This window comes from Westerdykella ornata (genome assembly GCF_010094085.1).
Source record: "Westerdykella ornata strain CBS 379.55 unplaced genomic scaffold EI97scaffold_7, whole genome shotgun sequence".
NCBI classification, from domain to species: domain Eukaryota; kingdom Fungi; phylum Ascomycota; class Dothideomycetes; order Pleosporales; family Sporormiaceae; genus Westerdykella; species Westerdykella ornata.
The window spans coordinates 848651-864541 of NW_022986857.1; the positions used below are offsets into that span (position 1 = coordinate 848651).

The window sequence follows — 15891 nt, forward strand, 5'->3', positions numbered from 1 at the left end:
TTGTATAGTAGGGAGAAAATCTATCGGGCTGCTTTAACCTCACTCTCCATCGATTAAGCGGGCTGGAGATCAGGTGTATAGGTTGCCTAAAAATCCATATCTCGTGTTGCCCTCCGGAATCACTGATTGTATCAGCTTGATATCTGTTCCGAGCAGCCCTTTGCTCTCTATCCAATCCTCGTACATTCATCTGCTGAGCTAGTGTGACTCGCGTAGGTTGTCTGTTACTTTAGTCATGATATATACACACACTTTTCACCATGCTAAACTCATCTAATCTTTTCATTCATCAATTCTTCTATCTCTAATGCACCTTGAGGCGAACACCAGCGCCCACTAGTGCCTAAGATTCAATGGGTATCACAAGGACCCACGACAACCAAGACCATCACCAAGAATCGTTCCTCCACGTAACCGCCAACCCCAGCCCTGAACGTAATAGCCCAATAAGTGACCATCATCTCGAGTCGAACTTCACCCAGAACCGTCTAATTGAATCCCTCACATCATCAAAAAAGGAGAGGAGAAGGCAGAGCCACATCCTCCTCACATAACAATGCAATTCTCATCATGCTGTTTCGGATTCGTCCTGCTCAGCCTCTCTCGACTGCGCTGAACCTTCGGCCCCCCCTTCTTCAGCTCCTCGAGCCTCTCCTGCGCCTTGGGGAACTTGTACGCTAGATAAGGCATCAGCAGCTGTCCAGCAAATATTTGGATGGAGCATCATCTTCGGACTCACCAGCAGCACGACCATACCACCTCTTCGCCTCCTCCAAACTCCTCGGACACCCGATCCCCACCTCGGTGAAATACCCCATGGCGAACAACGCCTTGGGTAACGGCGGCTCCGCACACGCCGCCTTCCGCGCCCACAGGTAAGCTTCTGTATCGCTCTGCTCCAAGATCCCCTGAGACCCCGTCAAATACCACCCGCTCAGCGCCAACTCGGACTGATGTTCCTCCTGGCTGGCTGCGCGTGTATACCACGCGATGCTCGAGCGCGCATCGATGGGTAAGCCGAGTAACCCGTACTCGTATGCCTGGCCCAGGCGGAATTGGCTGAACTTGTATCCCAGTTCGGCGGCTTGCATGAAGAGCTGCGCGGCGTATGCTTCGTCGCGGATGATGCGCTCGTTGCCGGTTTGCGCCTCATACAGCAGCGCCAGTTCGTGCAGGGCGTGCGGGTTATCTGGGTCTGCACGGTCGGCGGCCCGTTTGAGCATGTTGATCGCTTCGCCGAGGTTTTTCTGCTGGCCGAGCAGGCCCTTGAGGAGGATCATGCCCATCTTGTACATGGCTGCCGTGTCTCCGAGCGCTGCGGCGCGGCGGTACCACTGCACTGCTTTGAGCGGGTCCCTCTTCGTGCCGCCGCCTTCCTCGTGGCCCATTTCGCAGCACACGGCGGTGCGGTATGCGGCTGCTGCGTGGCCCCCTTTAGCGGCGGACTGGTACAAACTGAAAGCTTCCTTGGTGTCGACTTGCAGGCCGAGACGCCCGCAGCCGTAGCAATCGGCCAGGTAGAACATAGCTTCCGCGTAGCCGCTGTGGACGAGCTTCTTAACGATTTTGTGCGCTTCCATGACGAACTTCTCGCGGTTTTTGTTGCGGGTTCGGTTGTCTGCCGTGCCGCCTTCATCGGCGAGGACGCTTGCGGCTTCGACGAGTCTCTTTGCGAGTTGGAGACCTGTTGCGTGGTCTGAAGGATTGGCTCTCCATGTGTTACGGAGGCGGTTGAGTTCGTCGTGGGTTACGGGATGAGGCACGGAGGCACGACGTTCAGGCGGCCCCATGGACGACTGAGAGTTCCTATATCCACCCGGTGTTGGATCCGTGTGATATTGTCGGATAGGTGGCGGTCTCGTTGACTGAGGCGACGCCGACCGTTCTTGGCCTTGTTGCATTAAGCCGGGTCGCACAGGGACTGGATGTGCAGGTAGGGCATCTGGATTTGTAGATGCGGGCTGAGTCGTCCCAGGTCGACGTGGGATCGGATCTTGAGGCATTCGACCAGGAGCAGGCGCTGCAGTGCCAGGACGCGGAATGAGAGTGCCGGCCATTGGGGAGCCATTTCGCATTGCGTACGCGCCGGGTTCGGAATACGCAGACTGATCGGAATAGTTCCTCTGCATTGGAGGCTGCTGTTGCTGGTACCTGGGATCGTAGTTTGGCTGCTGTCCTCGACCATATCCCTGATCCGATGGGGCGTGTTCAGGTACTGTGCCCATGGTCATTGCTCGCGGAGGTGGGCCCCTGCCTCGTGGACCACTGGGTAAGCCGACAGGAACTTGCTGCATGGTGTTTGCTCTGGGAAGCGGAGGCATATCGGGCGCATCAGCAGCCATGGCATAGGCGCCGTTCGCTGAGTATTGTCCATGGAGATCGGGTTGGGATCTACTTCTAGCCGCCTGTTGGGAGAAACTGTTTTGCCTTTCATCGGAGCTTGGGGTTGGCCCGGCTGTTGCGGGAGGTACAGACTGCGTAGCTGGCACCGAGGCCGCTGGAGAAAGATGATTTTCGAATGAATAGCCTCGACGATGCCTAGTGGCCGACTCCTCTGGTATGGCGTCAAAGTTTGGCATATCGATAGAAGTAGCCTTGCTCATTCGGTCAGCCACGGGACTCTCGCCGTAATAGTCATCATAGAAATTGTCCAAATCGCCCTGCCCATCATCTTGCGCCTGTTGATATTGCTGATTTGGTTGCTGAGGCTGCTGTTGGGTACGGATTTGGGGTACAGGAGGAGGTTGCTGATACTGTTGCTGTCCAGCAGGACTGTCGCCTTTGGTACCAGAAGCCGTGGCTGGGCGAGGCGGAATGTATGCCTGTTCTTGTGGACCATGATACCCGGCTACTGACCCTGGCTCCATCCATTGTTGCTGGTTGTCTTGCTGAGTATCGTACTGATAACCTCGGTCGTTGACCCCCGTAGACGTGTTATGCGGCATCGTGACGGATCGCTGAGGAGCGGAAAAGCCCTGCCGTGTAGGGGAAGCGGGATTGAGATCTGGTCCAGAGCGACCATCAGGTCCTCCCATATTCATTGGCGGCGGTCGCTGCTGGGGGTAGCCACGAGAAGGGGATTGCTGGAAGCGATCCTGACCCTCGAAATGACCCGAGTCCTGCCTCTGTGCGTCTGGGTCCGCATACCCTCCACCTCTCCCAGGCGGCAATCCTCTCCGCTGTGGCGGGCCAGCGGGTCCTCTTCCACTGCCCTGCGCAGGCCCTGTTCTTTGCCGCTCGTCTTCCTTGGCCCCAATGCTCATGAGCGCCATAGCCTCATCCATCGATCCTGCATTCGGACGTGGTTTGCCCTTGCTTGTGGGAAACGTAGGGAATGGGCTATCTTGGGGGAGTTTCTGCGGAGACACGGGGGACATGGCGGCCCGTTCGGTTCCTGCTCCTGGTAAGCTTCACAACTTTCAAAAAGTATGGGAACTTGGAGTCTCATACTGGGTGGTCTCAATACTGGCTGTCCTTGCTGCTGGGGATTGGGAGGTCGTCCCTGGGGACGTTGCATACCGGGTCCCTGCATCGGTCCGCCTCGAGGCGCCATGGGACCCCTCATGGGACCTCGTCCTTGCGGAGGGGGTTGTGGTTGTCCTTGGTGCATGTCCTGCGCATAGGGATCCCGAGGCTGCCCTCTGCCACCTGGTGGAGCTTGTGCGGTGCGCTGACGCTGTTCCGGATATCCCCCTTGTTGTTGCGAGTAGCCGCCCGCATTCCCCCAGTTCTGCTGTTGTTGGTCATAATATCCATTGTCATACTGCTCATAGTGTCCTTGGTCATAGCCGTAGCGGTCGTCGTACTGGTAGTCGTAGTGGTCGTCGTAGCCGGTATGCTGGTGGCCAGCGTCGATGGGTTCTTGGTGGTAGTACTGCTGCGGACCCGGTTGCTGAGCGTTGTTGTATCGTGGGTAAGCCATGGCGCTCGGGATGCGGTGGATTGTCGAAGCCACAGGCCCCCTATCCAGCCCAATGACGTGTTCAGGATCCCGATTGTGGGCGGGGCGCCATCAACAGGGAGTGTTGCGGCGATTGATAAGGCGCGGACTCGCACTGGGCGACGGATGTGGGAAATCTGGGGAAGGGGAATGGAAAAGGGTTTTGCGAGATTGCGCGTTATTTCACTGCCAAGGGAACGCGTCGAGATTAACGAAGGGGCTTGATATTAAAATACGGGTTGGCCAGCAGCGCCGTACAGGTGAGCGTAAGGAGGGGTTTCGGATTGTCGAGACTCTTTGTGGACCGCCTGACCCAGGAGAAAGAGAACTAGGCCGGCTTCGCGCCTCGGATCCGTGCTGAAATAACAGTAGGACGCCCCGTTGGCTTTACATGGGAGGCAATGAATGTATGCGAGTTGGCCGGTAGGCTGGGTGAAAGGAAGCACAGAGTAGTAGTACTGTGTACTGTATACTGTGTGAGGCACGGTGGATTCATGTACACCGGTCCCCAGGGAGTCTTGCCCAAGCAAAAATAATATTGGGCCAGTCAGCTCCAACGGACCTACTACCTACTAGCCAATGACCTTGTTATTACTCTGGACTCGGCTATACAATAACCATCAGTATCTGTACGACGCTGAAGGTGTTGGACAAGTGACGGCAGGTAAAGTCATGCAGGGCTTGGGAGACGTTTCATCCGCAGCTGGCTTGACGAATCCGCGTCCAAAAAATATGCAAAATGGCGAGGCAACCTTGGAATGGCGGCCAGAGCCGCTGACGATCCATCAGATTATTAGATTGATGCTGACCTCGGGATGCAGGGACAGCCACGTGCCATACACTGTACTTTCCAAGGTCCTGAAGTGAACACACCGCCACTGTGGCTGTGATGGCTTAGTCACCATGATTGCGTCGTTGCTTCACGGAGAGTTTGACTTCCGAGACATGGAGCTCAGGACGACGAGCTGAGAACCGACTGATCCTGACACTTCACGGGTCGCAGCTGACAGAAAAGACTACGCATTTGTTATTCTTCTCCCATCGGCTTTAAGATATGCCTGGTCCAGGGGCCAGGACGTATCTCAAGGCCCTCGCAGCGTTCGTTATTCACTACTTTCTGCCCTGGCAGTATTGACTATTCAATAGAGGTGCTGTCCTTTGCATTGGGGGCCCTATGCTCGTCAACTATGTTACTCCCACCGAGGAGGAGATCTTCAAGGTACTGATATCCATGCATCCCACGCGTCCGTAATCGCTTTGGCAATTCCCACTGTGCGCGGCAATGCGCCGGCTGTAGTTTCCATGCGCCGAACCGTCATTCGCTGACGACTTCCTCAGAAGTACAATCCAGAGTTGCAGAAGCGTGCGCTGGAAACAAGGGAGCAGAGACAGCAGGAATTTGACGACTTTGTTATGAAGTTGAAGGAAGCAAGCAAGTCAAATAAGCCGAGTATGCATACATGCTTTTCCTCTCTGAACTTTCCAAGCTCACATGTTGTAGTCTGGGGCCAATTGAAGGAGATTGAGAGGAAGGAGGCCCAGGAGAGATCACAGCGCTCGAGAGACGAACAGGCCAGCTTGGAGGCCGAGGCTAAGAAGAGAAGAGCAGAGATTAGGTCGAGTGCTTAAGAAAAAAGAGTGGTCATTATGCATTCGAATGTATCATATTCACTTCCACTCTGGATGGGGCTTTTGGCGTTGGGTTGGCGTGCAGGCACTGTTATGAAAGCATATGTTCTACTGTAAGGTCCTATGAATATAAAATCCCGAAAAGAAGCATCATTTGCATTCTGAGATAACATCAGGAGTCGTATTGCCTTCATCAAGCCGCCTCCATTCTGTATACGTAAGTAGTCTACCATCACGTGACCGCGTGATGGGCGCGATGCTAGCCCCACCCATAGTCAAGGTACAGAGTGGACACTAACCCTCCGTCATCCAACGACACCCACACCGATGACCAACGATGAGAGAGCCCCCGTGAAGCTTTCCCTTCCCCTTGTATGCAGATCATTGTTCTCCCGCCTAGGATGAGATTAACAATGACAGGAATTCCAACAGGACATATTCAAGGAACTTCGAGAGGAAGATGAACTCGTCATCATCGCTCGCGGGCTGGGCCTCCTGCGCATCGTCACGAACCTCCTCCACTCCTACGATGCCGCTGGGAATAATTTGATACTGCTGATTGGGGCTGACGATCGTGAAAATGTCTGGATTGGCGAGGCTTTGGCTGAGCATGCCGCCATTAGCATGTCCCCTAGGGCGCGTGGACTCAGTCTGGTCAATACCGATCTGATGAGCGTGGGAACGCGTGAGAAGATGTATGCCCAAGGAGGCATCTTCAGCATAACGTCGCGGATATTGATCGTCGACTTTCTATCCGGACTGCTGAACCCAGAAACCGTCTCCGGGGTCGTGGTTCTGCATGCCGAAAAGGTCATCGCAACCTCCCTCGAGGCCTTCATTTTACGCATATACAGACAGAAGAACAAGGCAGGCTTCTTGAAAGCCTTCTCTGACAGTCCTGAGCCTTTCACGACCGGTTTCACCCCGTTGACTAATATGATGAAGAATTTGTTTCTCCAGAAGCCCGCCCTGTATCCGCGCTTCCATGTCACCGTCGCAAAGTCACTAGAGGGGCGAAAGAAGGCCGAAGTAATTGAGCTGGAAGTGCCAATGACAGACACAATGCGCGATATCCAGAACGCGGTACTGGAGTGTGTAGAGGCGAGCATAAGTGAGCTTCGGAAGAACAACACGGGTATCGAGATGGAAGACTGGACGCTGGACAGCGCTCTTCACAGAAACTTCGACACTATCATACGAAGACAACTTGATCCAGTATGGCACCGGACAAGTTTCAAAACCCGACAGGTTGTTCGTGATCTCACATTGCTTCGAACCATTCTTCATGCGCTGCTGTCCTACGACTCGGTGGATTTCAATAGGTATCTCGATACCGTTCTCGCTGCCTCTCAACCACCTCCTGGCTCTACGAGGCAGAACCAGTCGCCCTGGCTCTTCCTCGATGCCGCCAACACCATATTCACAACTGCGAAACGAAGAGTCTATACTGGCAAAGTCTCTAATGCTTCAATCACAGACTTGAATTCCGTTCCGGACTCGCTAGAGCCGGTTCTGGAGGAGCTTCCCAAGTGGGCCCAGCTTGCAGAGATTTTGCAAGAGATCGAGCAGGACGCATATTTCAACCCGGTGGTCCATGACAGCTCGAATGGCTCCATCTTGATCATGTGTGGCGACCAGGCCACTTGTCGTCAATTGCGGGAGTATCTACAGACTATGTATGTGAGGCCTGCAGGCGCCGAGCAGAAGGAGGATGTTGAGGAAGGCCCGTCGGCTTCTTACATGATGCGTCGTAAATTGCGGAACTACCTCTCCTGGAAGAGCAGTTTTTCTAAAGTGAGCGCTGCGCTCTTTTCAGAGAATCAGAAAGCCATCAACGGTAGCACCGAGCAGCGCCTTCAAAGCGGCAAGGCGAGTAGGCCGCCCCCAAACAAGAGACGACGAGTAAGAGGCGGCGCATCTGGCGGAGCTGGGCCTGGACGGGCAGAGACAGGCGCAGTCCGCATTGCCGGAGACCGTGATGCTCATATAGCAAGCTTGATGGCCGAGCTGCAACCTACAGAGATCGAAGCCGAGCAGAAGACCGAGATTGGCGTGGATCCTCTCGAGAATATGGATGATTATTACGAGCTGTTCGACATGAATGATCTTATCGTTATCCATCCATATGAAGGCGACATGGATGAGCACGTCCTCGAGGAGACAAAGCCGCGCTACGTGATCATGTACGAACCAGACGCTGCCTTCATCCGCCGGATCGAAGTCTACCGCTCCTCGCACACTGACCGAACTGTCAAAGTGTTCTTCATGTATTACGGTGGCAGCGTGGAAGAACAGCGCTACCTCTCCGCCGTCAGACGAGAAAAAGACGCCTTCACGCGCCTCATCCGTGAAAGAGGGAACATGGCCATGACCATCAACAACGCCTCCCTCGACCCCCAAGAATCCTTCCTCCGTACCATCAACACCCGCATCGCTGGTGGCGGCCGCTTAGCCGCCACGGAACAACCCCCCCGTGTCGTCGTGGACGTCCGCGAATTCCGTTCCAGCCTCCCCTCCCTCCTCCACGCCCGTAGCATCGTCATCGTCCCTTGCATGCTCACAGTGGGCGACTACGTGCTCACTCCCAACATCTGCATCGAGCGTAAATCCGTCCGCGACCTCATCGGCTCCTTCGCCAACGGCCGTCTCTTCAACCAGGTGGAAGCCATGATGGAGCACTACAAGCACCCCATGCTGCTCATCGAATTCGACCAAAACAAGTCCTTCACCCTCGAACCCTTCTCGGACCTTTCGGCTCCTGCGACGACATCAGGCCTCGCCGCGGTGCCCGATCTTCAGAGCAAACTCGTCATGCTAACGCTCGCCTTTCCCAGACTCAAAATCATCTGGTCCTCCTCCCCTTACCAAACGGCCGAAATCTTCTCGGAACTGAAGAAGGGGGCCGATGAGCCCGACCCCCTGCGCGCGGTGCAGCTCGGTCTCGATCCCAATCTTCAAGGCGACGAGATGCGCACCTTCAATCAGACGAGTCAGGATCTGCTGAGAGCGATTCCAGGGGTGAATGAGAAGGTTGCGATGACGTTGATGCTGGAGACGGAGAGTTTGACCGAGGTGGCGAATATGGAGGAAGGAGAATTGGCTAAGCTTGTGGGGACGGAGGCGGCGAGGAGGATTTGGAGGTTTTTTAATAGGAACTTTTCTGGGGATACGGGTGAGGAGTTGTTTGCGAGTTTAACGCAAATATAGTAACGATTTAGACACGTTAGACAACGGGTTAGACAACTGAAACGGTTTCGATTTACGATTAAGGTATTACGCCATGAATTTTGATGCAGCTAGACATGTGAAGAGCTACATAACCCCGTCATAAGCCCAATCTGCCAAACTCCACGCCGTCAAACCCGATAGCAAAAAGAAAGAAGATAACATATCCACCACCAGATCTTCCGCCCGCACGCGCCTTGTGGTGCAGCATTTGAGCCGCGCAAGAGAACCCTCTCTTTTAAAGAGCCGATGAAAGCGCCCGTCCAAGTCCGCAGATGAAACAGAATCGCACCAGCAGCGCTTTCGATGGCTTAGAGGAGTCCCCGCACAGCATGGCGGACAACGACACGCCACCCCTTAAATCTCGTCGATATCGACTTCGCCCTTCTCCTCGCCGCTCTCGCTGCGGTCCTCGTCGAATTCGAAGCCGATGCCTTGGTCGCCTTCGTCGCCGTACGTGTCGGTCTCGTTGATCTTGGCGTGGTCGGGGAGTTCACCGTAGGCTTTTAGGGAGCGGGCTTCGTCGGCGGTGTACTTGAGAATGCTGTAGGATGAGTGTTAGCTTGCCATTTGGATGGTAGGGAAAAGAAAGAATATGGCACGTACACATCTCCCTTCTCGTCCTGGTAATCACGCAGCGAAAGCAGAATGATATCTCCTTGATTGATCCAGACCTTTTTGCGTAGCTTTCCGCGGATGTGCGCGAGACGGCGCGTGCCGTCGAAGCAGAGGGCTTCTAGACGGCCGTTTCCGAGCATCTTTACGACTTGGGCATATTCTGCGAGGGATATTAGTGGGGGTTGCGCAGAGCGTGTGGGTGGCTCTGAGGAGACGTACCTTGGCCTTCCTCCTTGAAGGTCAACTCGCGCTTCTCATTGTCGTTCTCGTTCTTGCCTCGTCTTCGGTTCTTGCCTCCCTGCGGTGCGGGTCAGTGATCGAGTCCTGGTTGGTGGCGGGGCTGGTGGGGTGGAGGGGTGAGTAGCAAAGAATGATGCGTACCTTTCCCTTATTCTTGGGCATGATGGCTGTTTATCGTAGTGACTCTATAGATGTGCTGTATGTGTTGCGCGTGCGCTAGAGAGTGTTGTGCAGTGAAGTGGTGCTTTCTCGTGAAAGTATGATGAATGAAGCTTGGAAGGCCTTGTTGGTGGGGATATAAAAACCCCCGGCTGCCGCCACCGAAAGGGGGCTAGCGCGGGTTCGGCGACCCCGGTCAAGTGCCAAGATTTCAGCGCCGTTTGGATTTCCTCTTCCTCGTCATAGCAGCAAGAACACGCGCACCATTGTTGATATTGTCTGGGATGGCGGTATGAGCTCTACGGTCCGGTTTCTTCCAAAGAATCTCAAATTCTTCAATTTCAATTATAGTCCCGGACATACGACGTTTATTATTCACCATGTCGTGCAGGACTTCTACCACCCTCTGTACACAGTACGGCAGCGCGCGATGAAAGAGCGAGAGAAAAAGGGCCTTTGGTGGCATGTAACGGTCGGACCCAACACGTCAAGAGCTCGCGTTGTACGTTCATGGGCCAGGAGACGGCTGCGGAATGCCTTTCTGGACACGCTGAAAGAGAAGGGTGTTGATGAGGATGGCATCATACTCAAAGCGGCGGAGGGAGTGGGGCCTCACACAACGATCAAGGCGATGTTGGAAAAGGGGGAACGTGTGGGCATAACCGGATCGGTCAAAATGCATGCGTTATCTGGGATTGTGCCAGCGAAATATGTGGACGTAAAGCGGGAGACTGATATGGTTGTCGATGCGCTCTTGAAAGGCTTAGAGGCGGAGCTTCAGAAGAAGAACCCTCCGTCTCTACCAAATAAGAAGAACCAGAATTCTGTGCAGCAGCAACGGACTCCAAAGCGGCCCGCACCACCAAATCGGCCGAAATCGACCGTGAAATGAGACTGGCATAGAATCCACCGCCAGACTAAAGAGGCGATACAATCCTCATCAGTGAGGTTTTAGATTGCGTCGAGGGCGTGAGCAATCTTTGTCACAGGCCTGGTACAGGCGATGCTCACCCTGAGACGAAAAGGCGGTCACCGATATCGTACTCCACCCAGGAGGTACAGATCGACGTGTCGAAAGTCTAGCAGATGTGTAGCCACCGGAGCGGTCACAAGCTGCTGTGACATTGACTGCACCGAGTGTGGCGCAGGGTTTTCGTGAATAGCAAACGCTGATTGACAATGGGAGCGTTCACGAGCCCAGTGAATGAACCCCAGGCCGTTCACTGCGCCAGTGTGGGATAAAGCTACGGTTGTCAATTGCGAATCCAGCCAAGTAGTCGACCGCGCATATTTCGGAAGCTTCTCAACCTCACTTCTCAAGAGAGCACCGTGGTATCGGCTGCAGGGCCGATCATGCCAAACCAATTAGCCGACCGAATTCTCGCTGGCGCAACCTACTTCTTCCTTCTATCAGCTCTGGTTTCGACAACCATCCTCATTTGTGGTTGCATACCCTCCGCCCCCGGCGAGACAAGCGCCCTCGACTCCTTCTACGCCATCCGACTACACACTCCTGGGATATCCGCCCAGGGTCTTCGACTCGCCAGCTTTGCTCTCTGTTTCGAGAGTAGAGATGCAGTGTCCTGCATTATTACGGCTGGCAGGAAACCCGCCGAATCTCTCGCACTATTAAGTCAGCCAGCAAATGCGGTCTTCGATACAAGAGCAGTTGAGGTTGCATACAGTCTGCAGAAAGAGGTCATATACGGCACTCCCGTCCTAGCGGCCCTATTCTTCTTCTTCAGTCTGTCCTGCTTCTTTATTTCACAATTCTTCCGGGCACTCTCCCCTCGCCGGATGCGAGCAATTGCAGTAGCACTCGCCGCCCTGGGCACGGCCATCATGCTTGTGGATGCGTTTTCAATGCATATGGTCGCTTCGGCGCTGGAAATTGCGGGTTCGGAGGTTGTGCAAGGATTTCAGTATGAGAAAGGGCTATACTATATGGGGTTTCAGTGGGCGGCATTTGCGCTAGGATTCTGCGGTCTCAGCACGTTGCTGTATGGGAGTTTCAAGAGCAAGGCACAAGATCCGGTGCTCCCGGCTTAACCACCATGCGTGCTACCGCTATAATGCCAGGAAATCGCACGCCGATTGGACTGTTATCCATAAGCTACTCACCTGATAAATCATACATTTCATAGAGAACTGTGGTTGAAGAACATGGCCAAAGCGGAATTCTGCAATGTTTCATCTCTTTGCCAGACTGAAGGATCAACTGGATTTCATGGGGACTGCACGATTGCTGTATCCTTCCATCACCTTATTAAGCCAATCAACGGATTATTCAACATCTCTTTGCGCTGGGAACTTCAGAGGCCTGACAGAATTGGGGCGTCACCTACGCAAGAACTCTTCAAATGGAAGGTGGTTATATGATTTACTCTGGCACAATGATTTCAATCCACCTAACGGCAGCTGACAAGTGATATAAGGGGCGCGCAACGGCAAGGTCATGGCTGGACTGACATAGGCAGAGCGGCGCAGTCGTTTATAATGTGGGCCGACTACCAGAAGATGCAACGGATACGGCACTTGTCGCTTCGTACGCTGTGTTGCGGGGTCAGAATCAGGGCGAGGCCTGGCCATTTGATATGGGAAGAAACGAGGACCGCTGATTACGGTGAACAACTAGTGAAGTGCCACACTGGACTTACCACTTATCGGATCCCTCGGGTGTATGAGCTATCGGGAAGACCGACGTCGACTTCCACGACGCGGTCACGGTGATGCGAATGCGACGACGAAGGCGAAACCACCGGATACGACCTAGAAGATTGTATCAAAGTGGATGGACATTGGTATCTTGAACCTTAAAATCAGGCTCTCGGATGGCTGAAACGGATTTACTGCCAGTTGTTGTAAGTCAAGCAGGCTGCTCTTCATCTTGGTTAGCATGTCTTCACATTCCTTGCCGCTAGGTTCGAGCCTACTTTCGATTCAGTGTAGTCTTGCAAATCCCCTTGAGTCCTGGTTCTGGTCGTTGCCATTTCCGTTTGCCCAACTTGCATTGCGCTGTTCGCCTACTCACTCATTCTTGCTCCCCTTTTTCTATTTGACAGAAACTTCCCATTGACATGAATTCCCTCTCCGGACCAACCAAGAGTAATAAGACACGCTTCAACCAAGATGGAAGGAAGAGAAGATGCAATGTCTCCATAGGTTAGGCTGATCAATGGACCCTATGCAATTCCACGGTATCTAGGTATGGTAGGGTACACGGACTCCATGACGGAGCCTCTGCATTGGGTCTGCAAAACCAAAGCAAGACGTCTTCTTTCAGGAACAATGCCGATAGGGTAGTCTATATCGAGCAACCGTTACAAGTACAAGCGAGGTGACGTTTCCCGACGCAGGGACCAATACGCCGGGGTTGATATTGACCAGCATCACACCTTGGCACCCGTCCGACCAACTCCAAGTTGTGAGGATTCAGGAATCGCTCTCAAACTTGGAAGTTTGAAGTGACAGAGAGGTTGCTCGTGATGGAAGAGTGTCATGCTGTTGAGTGACTGGCCAACCTTCCAAGTTAGGTTGGAACCTGGAAGTGATCAAGTGGCAATTCACTTGGGTTGCGCTTCCCGCGGGCTCGGACATGCTCGGCCCGCGGCGCCTTTGCGGACGGGACTCCTCCTCAACACCTCGACGGCACGCCTCATGCCGGGCTGGTAACAGGCGTCAAAGAAAGACTATCTCTTATCTATGGTACGAACTATAAACCCCCTAGCATGGATTTTTCACGTCCTCTCTCAACTTCGTCAGCGCACGCCTCAGGCGATGTGGCGACGTCATGGCACGACATCCGAATGCCCGCAATGCTGCCCACGACCTTGGAATGCGAGGCGCGTTGATCTCCCACTGCAATTCCAGGCCTGTTTTCATTCCCAGCCATTCACAGCTTCTGCTTTCCCGTCGGACCGCCGCCGAGGCACAGGGCTGAAGCAAACATTTTGAACACAACCGACACAGACGTCTCCCAAAAAGCAACCATGGCGGCGATCTGAGCAGATCACACCCTCCACCCGTCTGCACCGCTCGCGTGTTGACACTCCCGGGCCTGGCTCTCCCCCTCGCTCTTCCCCTCGCTGGGGCTCTCGGCCCTCTCTGTCTCCCTTTCGGTCAAATGATGGGGACGCGTAATTGGTCGGCATGTGGAACCGCAGGTGGAGCCCATCCCAGTTCACCCCCAGAGGGCCTCAGGCCAGTGAACGGGCCATAACCGGCAACATTATTACTGGGCCGTTGAACACTGATCAGTGAGAATGCCATGTCGCCCAAGCTCCACGCCAAAACTTTCTTTTAACGTCATGCGGAGAATTCGCCTCCCTCCACCTTCGAAGAACCCTTTGCAACCCCTGGCCTCTCCACCAGTCCGAGCCAAACTCTCAGAACTCCTCAATTCTTATCTCATTACTCATCTCAGCTCAGCTCCGCTATCCCCGAATGCCCCTATCAACCTGCGTGGCACTGTCCCGTCTTCTCCTCGTCCGTGAGCTTTTCTCATGCGCTTGCGAGTAGTCTATAACCCGCTGTGTCCACCAGAGTTATCATATTCGACACTCCTGAAGTCCAGAGATCCTGTGTGAATGGTACCGGTTTTTATATGGCAGCCTTTCGCTAGTCCGGCACGATCCGAGCATGGATAAACGACATTCTTCACCTTCCCCCAGTGCCCCGAGTCCGCGACCCAGGGCCTTCAGGAACAGGAGTAATTCACTGCCGATCGTGGAAGCCCTAGGATGCTCAACACCAGAGGCAGAGCTCATCCTTGCGGAGGGAAGAGCTGCTGTGCGCAGCCGTTACGCCACTCACCGCCCCCGTGATCGACGGGCTCTGCCAAACGCAGAGAGTGTGACGGCCTTCCGTCCGCAGGACCATCTCCAGCACCTGAACGAAACGCAGCCGGTGATGGAAGTTATGGAGAGCTCAAGAACAGACGATGATTACACCTCCCATCATACACGGTCACCGTCACAAGGCACAGATCGGACCAGCTCAACGATTACTCCGACAGCCACCGCCTTTGCCGAATCTGCAAAATCCCCCATCAGTCCTCTTTGGAACTATTCCGCGAATCTGGCCAGGTTTGTTCAAGCACAGCTGGATGCAATTACTTCTTACGACCCGATATCCACTTGCCACTCTGTTTCCGAACATTCCGCAAAGGCCGAAAGGTCCCAAACTCGGATCAGTACAGACAGACGATCACTCGAAGGCCCTGGCGTTTTGGAAATCCCCCCAGTTAGACCCCCGCTGCGCAGTGCCTTCTCTGCATGGAGCTCGTCGGATGATGACACTGAGGATGAGGCACAAGAGGAGTCCGAGCTACAACTGTCGAAGAGCTTTTCTAAGGACAGTAACACCCCATACTCAATCCTGCGGTACTATGAGCATGGTAGCGGGTCGTCGTTCCTCCTCACACCCACTCCATTAGAAGAAGAAGAGCAACAAGCCCAGCAGGAGCCAAATGTCCAAAGCTCGTCGAGTATAGAAGGCAAGGCACCGACTACCGCCATAAACTCCGAGCCCGACTGCGACTCAACTGTTTCTTCCCATCACCCTATCCTTACCACGTCGTCCACAGCGCCTTCCGTGTCGTCTATCTCGACCCCGTCGTACTTCGACGGCAAGTGCAGCAGAGCGCTCCCGGTTCCCCGTCGTATCAAGGACCGCCTTTTGGCCTCTGTGTCTCCTTACCGTGCCGGCGGCAAAATAAAAGTTCTAGCAGCTGCATCTTCGTTCGAGGGAGGTGCATTAGCTAACGTACATGACGGGTCCATCGAGCCTCGGACGAAAGTACTCGTAGATGGGCTGTCTTTTGACCTCATGCGCAACTCCGCTGCACGCAACTAAGGCGTCCACCGAGATTAACCGACATCGCTGGGACGCAGGCATCTCCGTCTTGTAATATCAGCATTGCATATCGAGCGCAAGGCTTCCGGGTACCAGAGCATACAGCAGCTGGTCTGTTTTATGCCACGTTCTCGTCGATATTCCCTTGCTTGAGGTTGCGCTCCAACATTTGTTCGCGCGCACGCATATACATTGTAATATGTCTTCAGCGAGCGCTTCCATGGGAG

At 54.2% G+C, this 15891-nt stretch overlaps 7 protein-coding genes across 7 annotated transcripts; 5 read left to right on the top strand and 2 right to left on the bottom strand.

The window, feature by feature from the left end:
* Positions 1-546: 546 nt before the first annotated feature.
* EI97DRAFT_457613 (uncharacterized protein) lies at positions 547-3922 on the bottom strand (the record flags this gene model as incomplete). Its single annotated transcript, XM_033800836.1, has 3 exons — positions 547-677; positions 740-3394; positions 3451-3922. 3 exons carry the CDS (start codon positions 3920-3922, stop codon positions 547-549), a joined length of 3258 nt encoding a protein of 1085 aa, XP_033655157.1.
* A 965-nt stretch (positions 3923-4887) lies between these two features.
* Positions 4888-5717, top strand: EI97DRAFT_432472 (CBP4-domain-containing protein). Its single transcript, XM_033798172.1, has 4 exons — positions 4888-5038; positions 5087-5159; positions 5279-5390; positions 5442-5717. The coding sequence occupies exons 1-4, from the start codon at positions 4995-4997 to the stop codon at positions 5567-5569; spliced, it is 357 nt and encodes a 118-aa protein (XP_033655158.1). The 5' UTR covers positions 4888-4994; the 3' UTR covers positions 5570-5717.
* Positions 5718-5871: 154 nt separating this feature from the next.
* On the top strand, positions 5872-8836 carry EI97DRAFT_416684 (DNA repair protein). Its single transcript, XM_033796899.1, has 2 exons — positions 5872-5941; positions 5990-8836. The coding sequence occupies exons 1-2, from the start codon at positions 5897-5899 to the stop codon at positions 8774-8776; spliced, it is 2832 nt and encodes a 943-aa protein (XP_033655159.1). The 5' UTR covers positions 5872-5896; the 3' UTR covers positions 8777-8836.
* Positions 8812-9895, bottom strand: EI97DRAFT_500545 (eukaryotic translation initiation factor 1A). The gene is made up of 4 exons (XM_033802667.1): positions 9794-9895; positions 9632-9710; positions 9401-9572; positions 8812-9338 (listed from the first exon to the last, which is right to left on the bottom strand). Exons 1-4 carry the CDS (start codon positions 9812-9814, stop codon positions 9152-9154), a joined length of 459 nt encoding a protein of 152 aa, XP_033655160.1. The 5' UTR covers positions 9815-9895; the 3' UTR covers positions 8812-9151.
* Positions 9896-10055: 160 nt separating this feature from the next.
* EI97DRAFT_299478 (uncharacterized protein) lies at positions 10056-10934 on the top strand. Its single transcript, XM_033794515.1, has one exon. It carries the CDS (start codon positions 10104-10106, stop codon positions 10701-10703), a length of 600 nt encoding a protein of 199 aa, XP_033655161.1. The 5' UTR covers positions 10056-10103; the 3' UTR covers positions 10704-10934.
* A 230-nt stretch (positions 10935-11164) lies between these two features.
* On the top strand, positions 11165-11860 carry EI97DRAFT_441650 (uncharacterized protein; the record flags this gene model as incomplete). Its single annotated transcript, XM_033799710.1, has 1 exon — positions 11165-11860. The coding sequence occupies one exon, from the start codon at positions 11165-11167 to the stop codon at positions 11858-11860; it is 696 nt and encodes a 231-aa protein (XP_033655162.1).
* Positions 11861-14179: 2319 nt separating this feature from the next.
* On the top strand, positions 14180-15793 carry EI97DRAFT_299502 (uncharacterized protein). Its single transcript, XM_033794516.1, has 2 exons — positions 14180-14300; positions 14354-15793. The coding sequence occupies exon 2, from the start codon at positions 14450-14452 to the stop codon at positions 15662-15664; it is 1215 nt and encodes a 404-aa protein (XP_033655163.1). The 5' UTR covers positions 14180-14300; positions 14354-14449; the 3' UTR covers positions 15665-15793.
* The last annotated feature ends 98 nt before the right edge of the window (positions 15794-15891 follow it).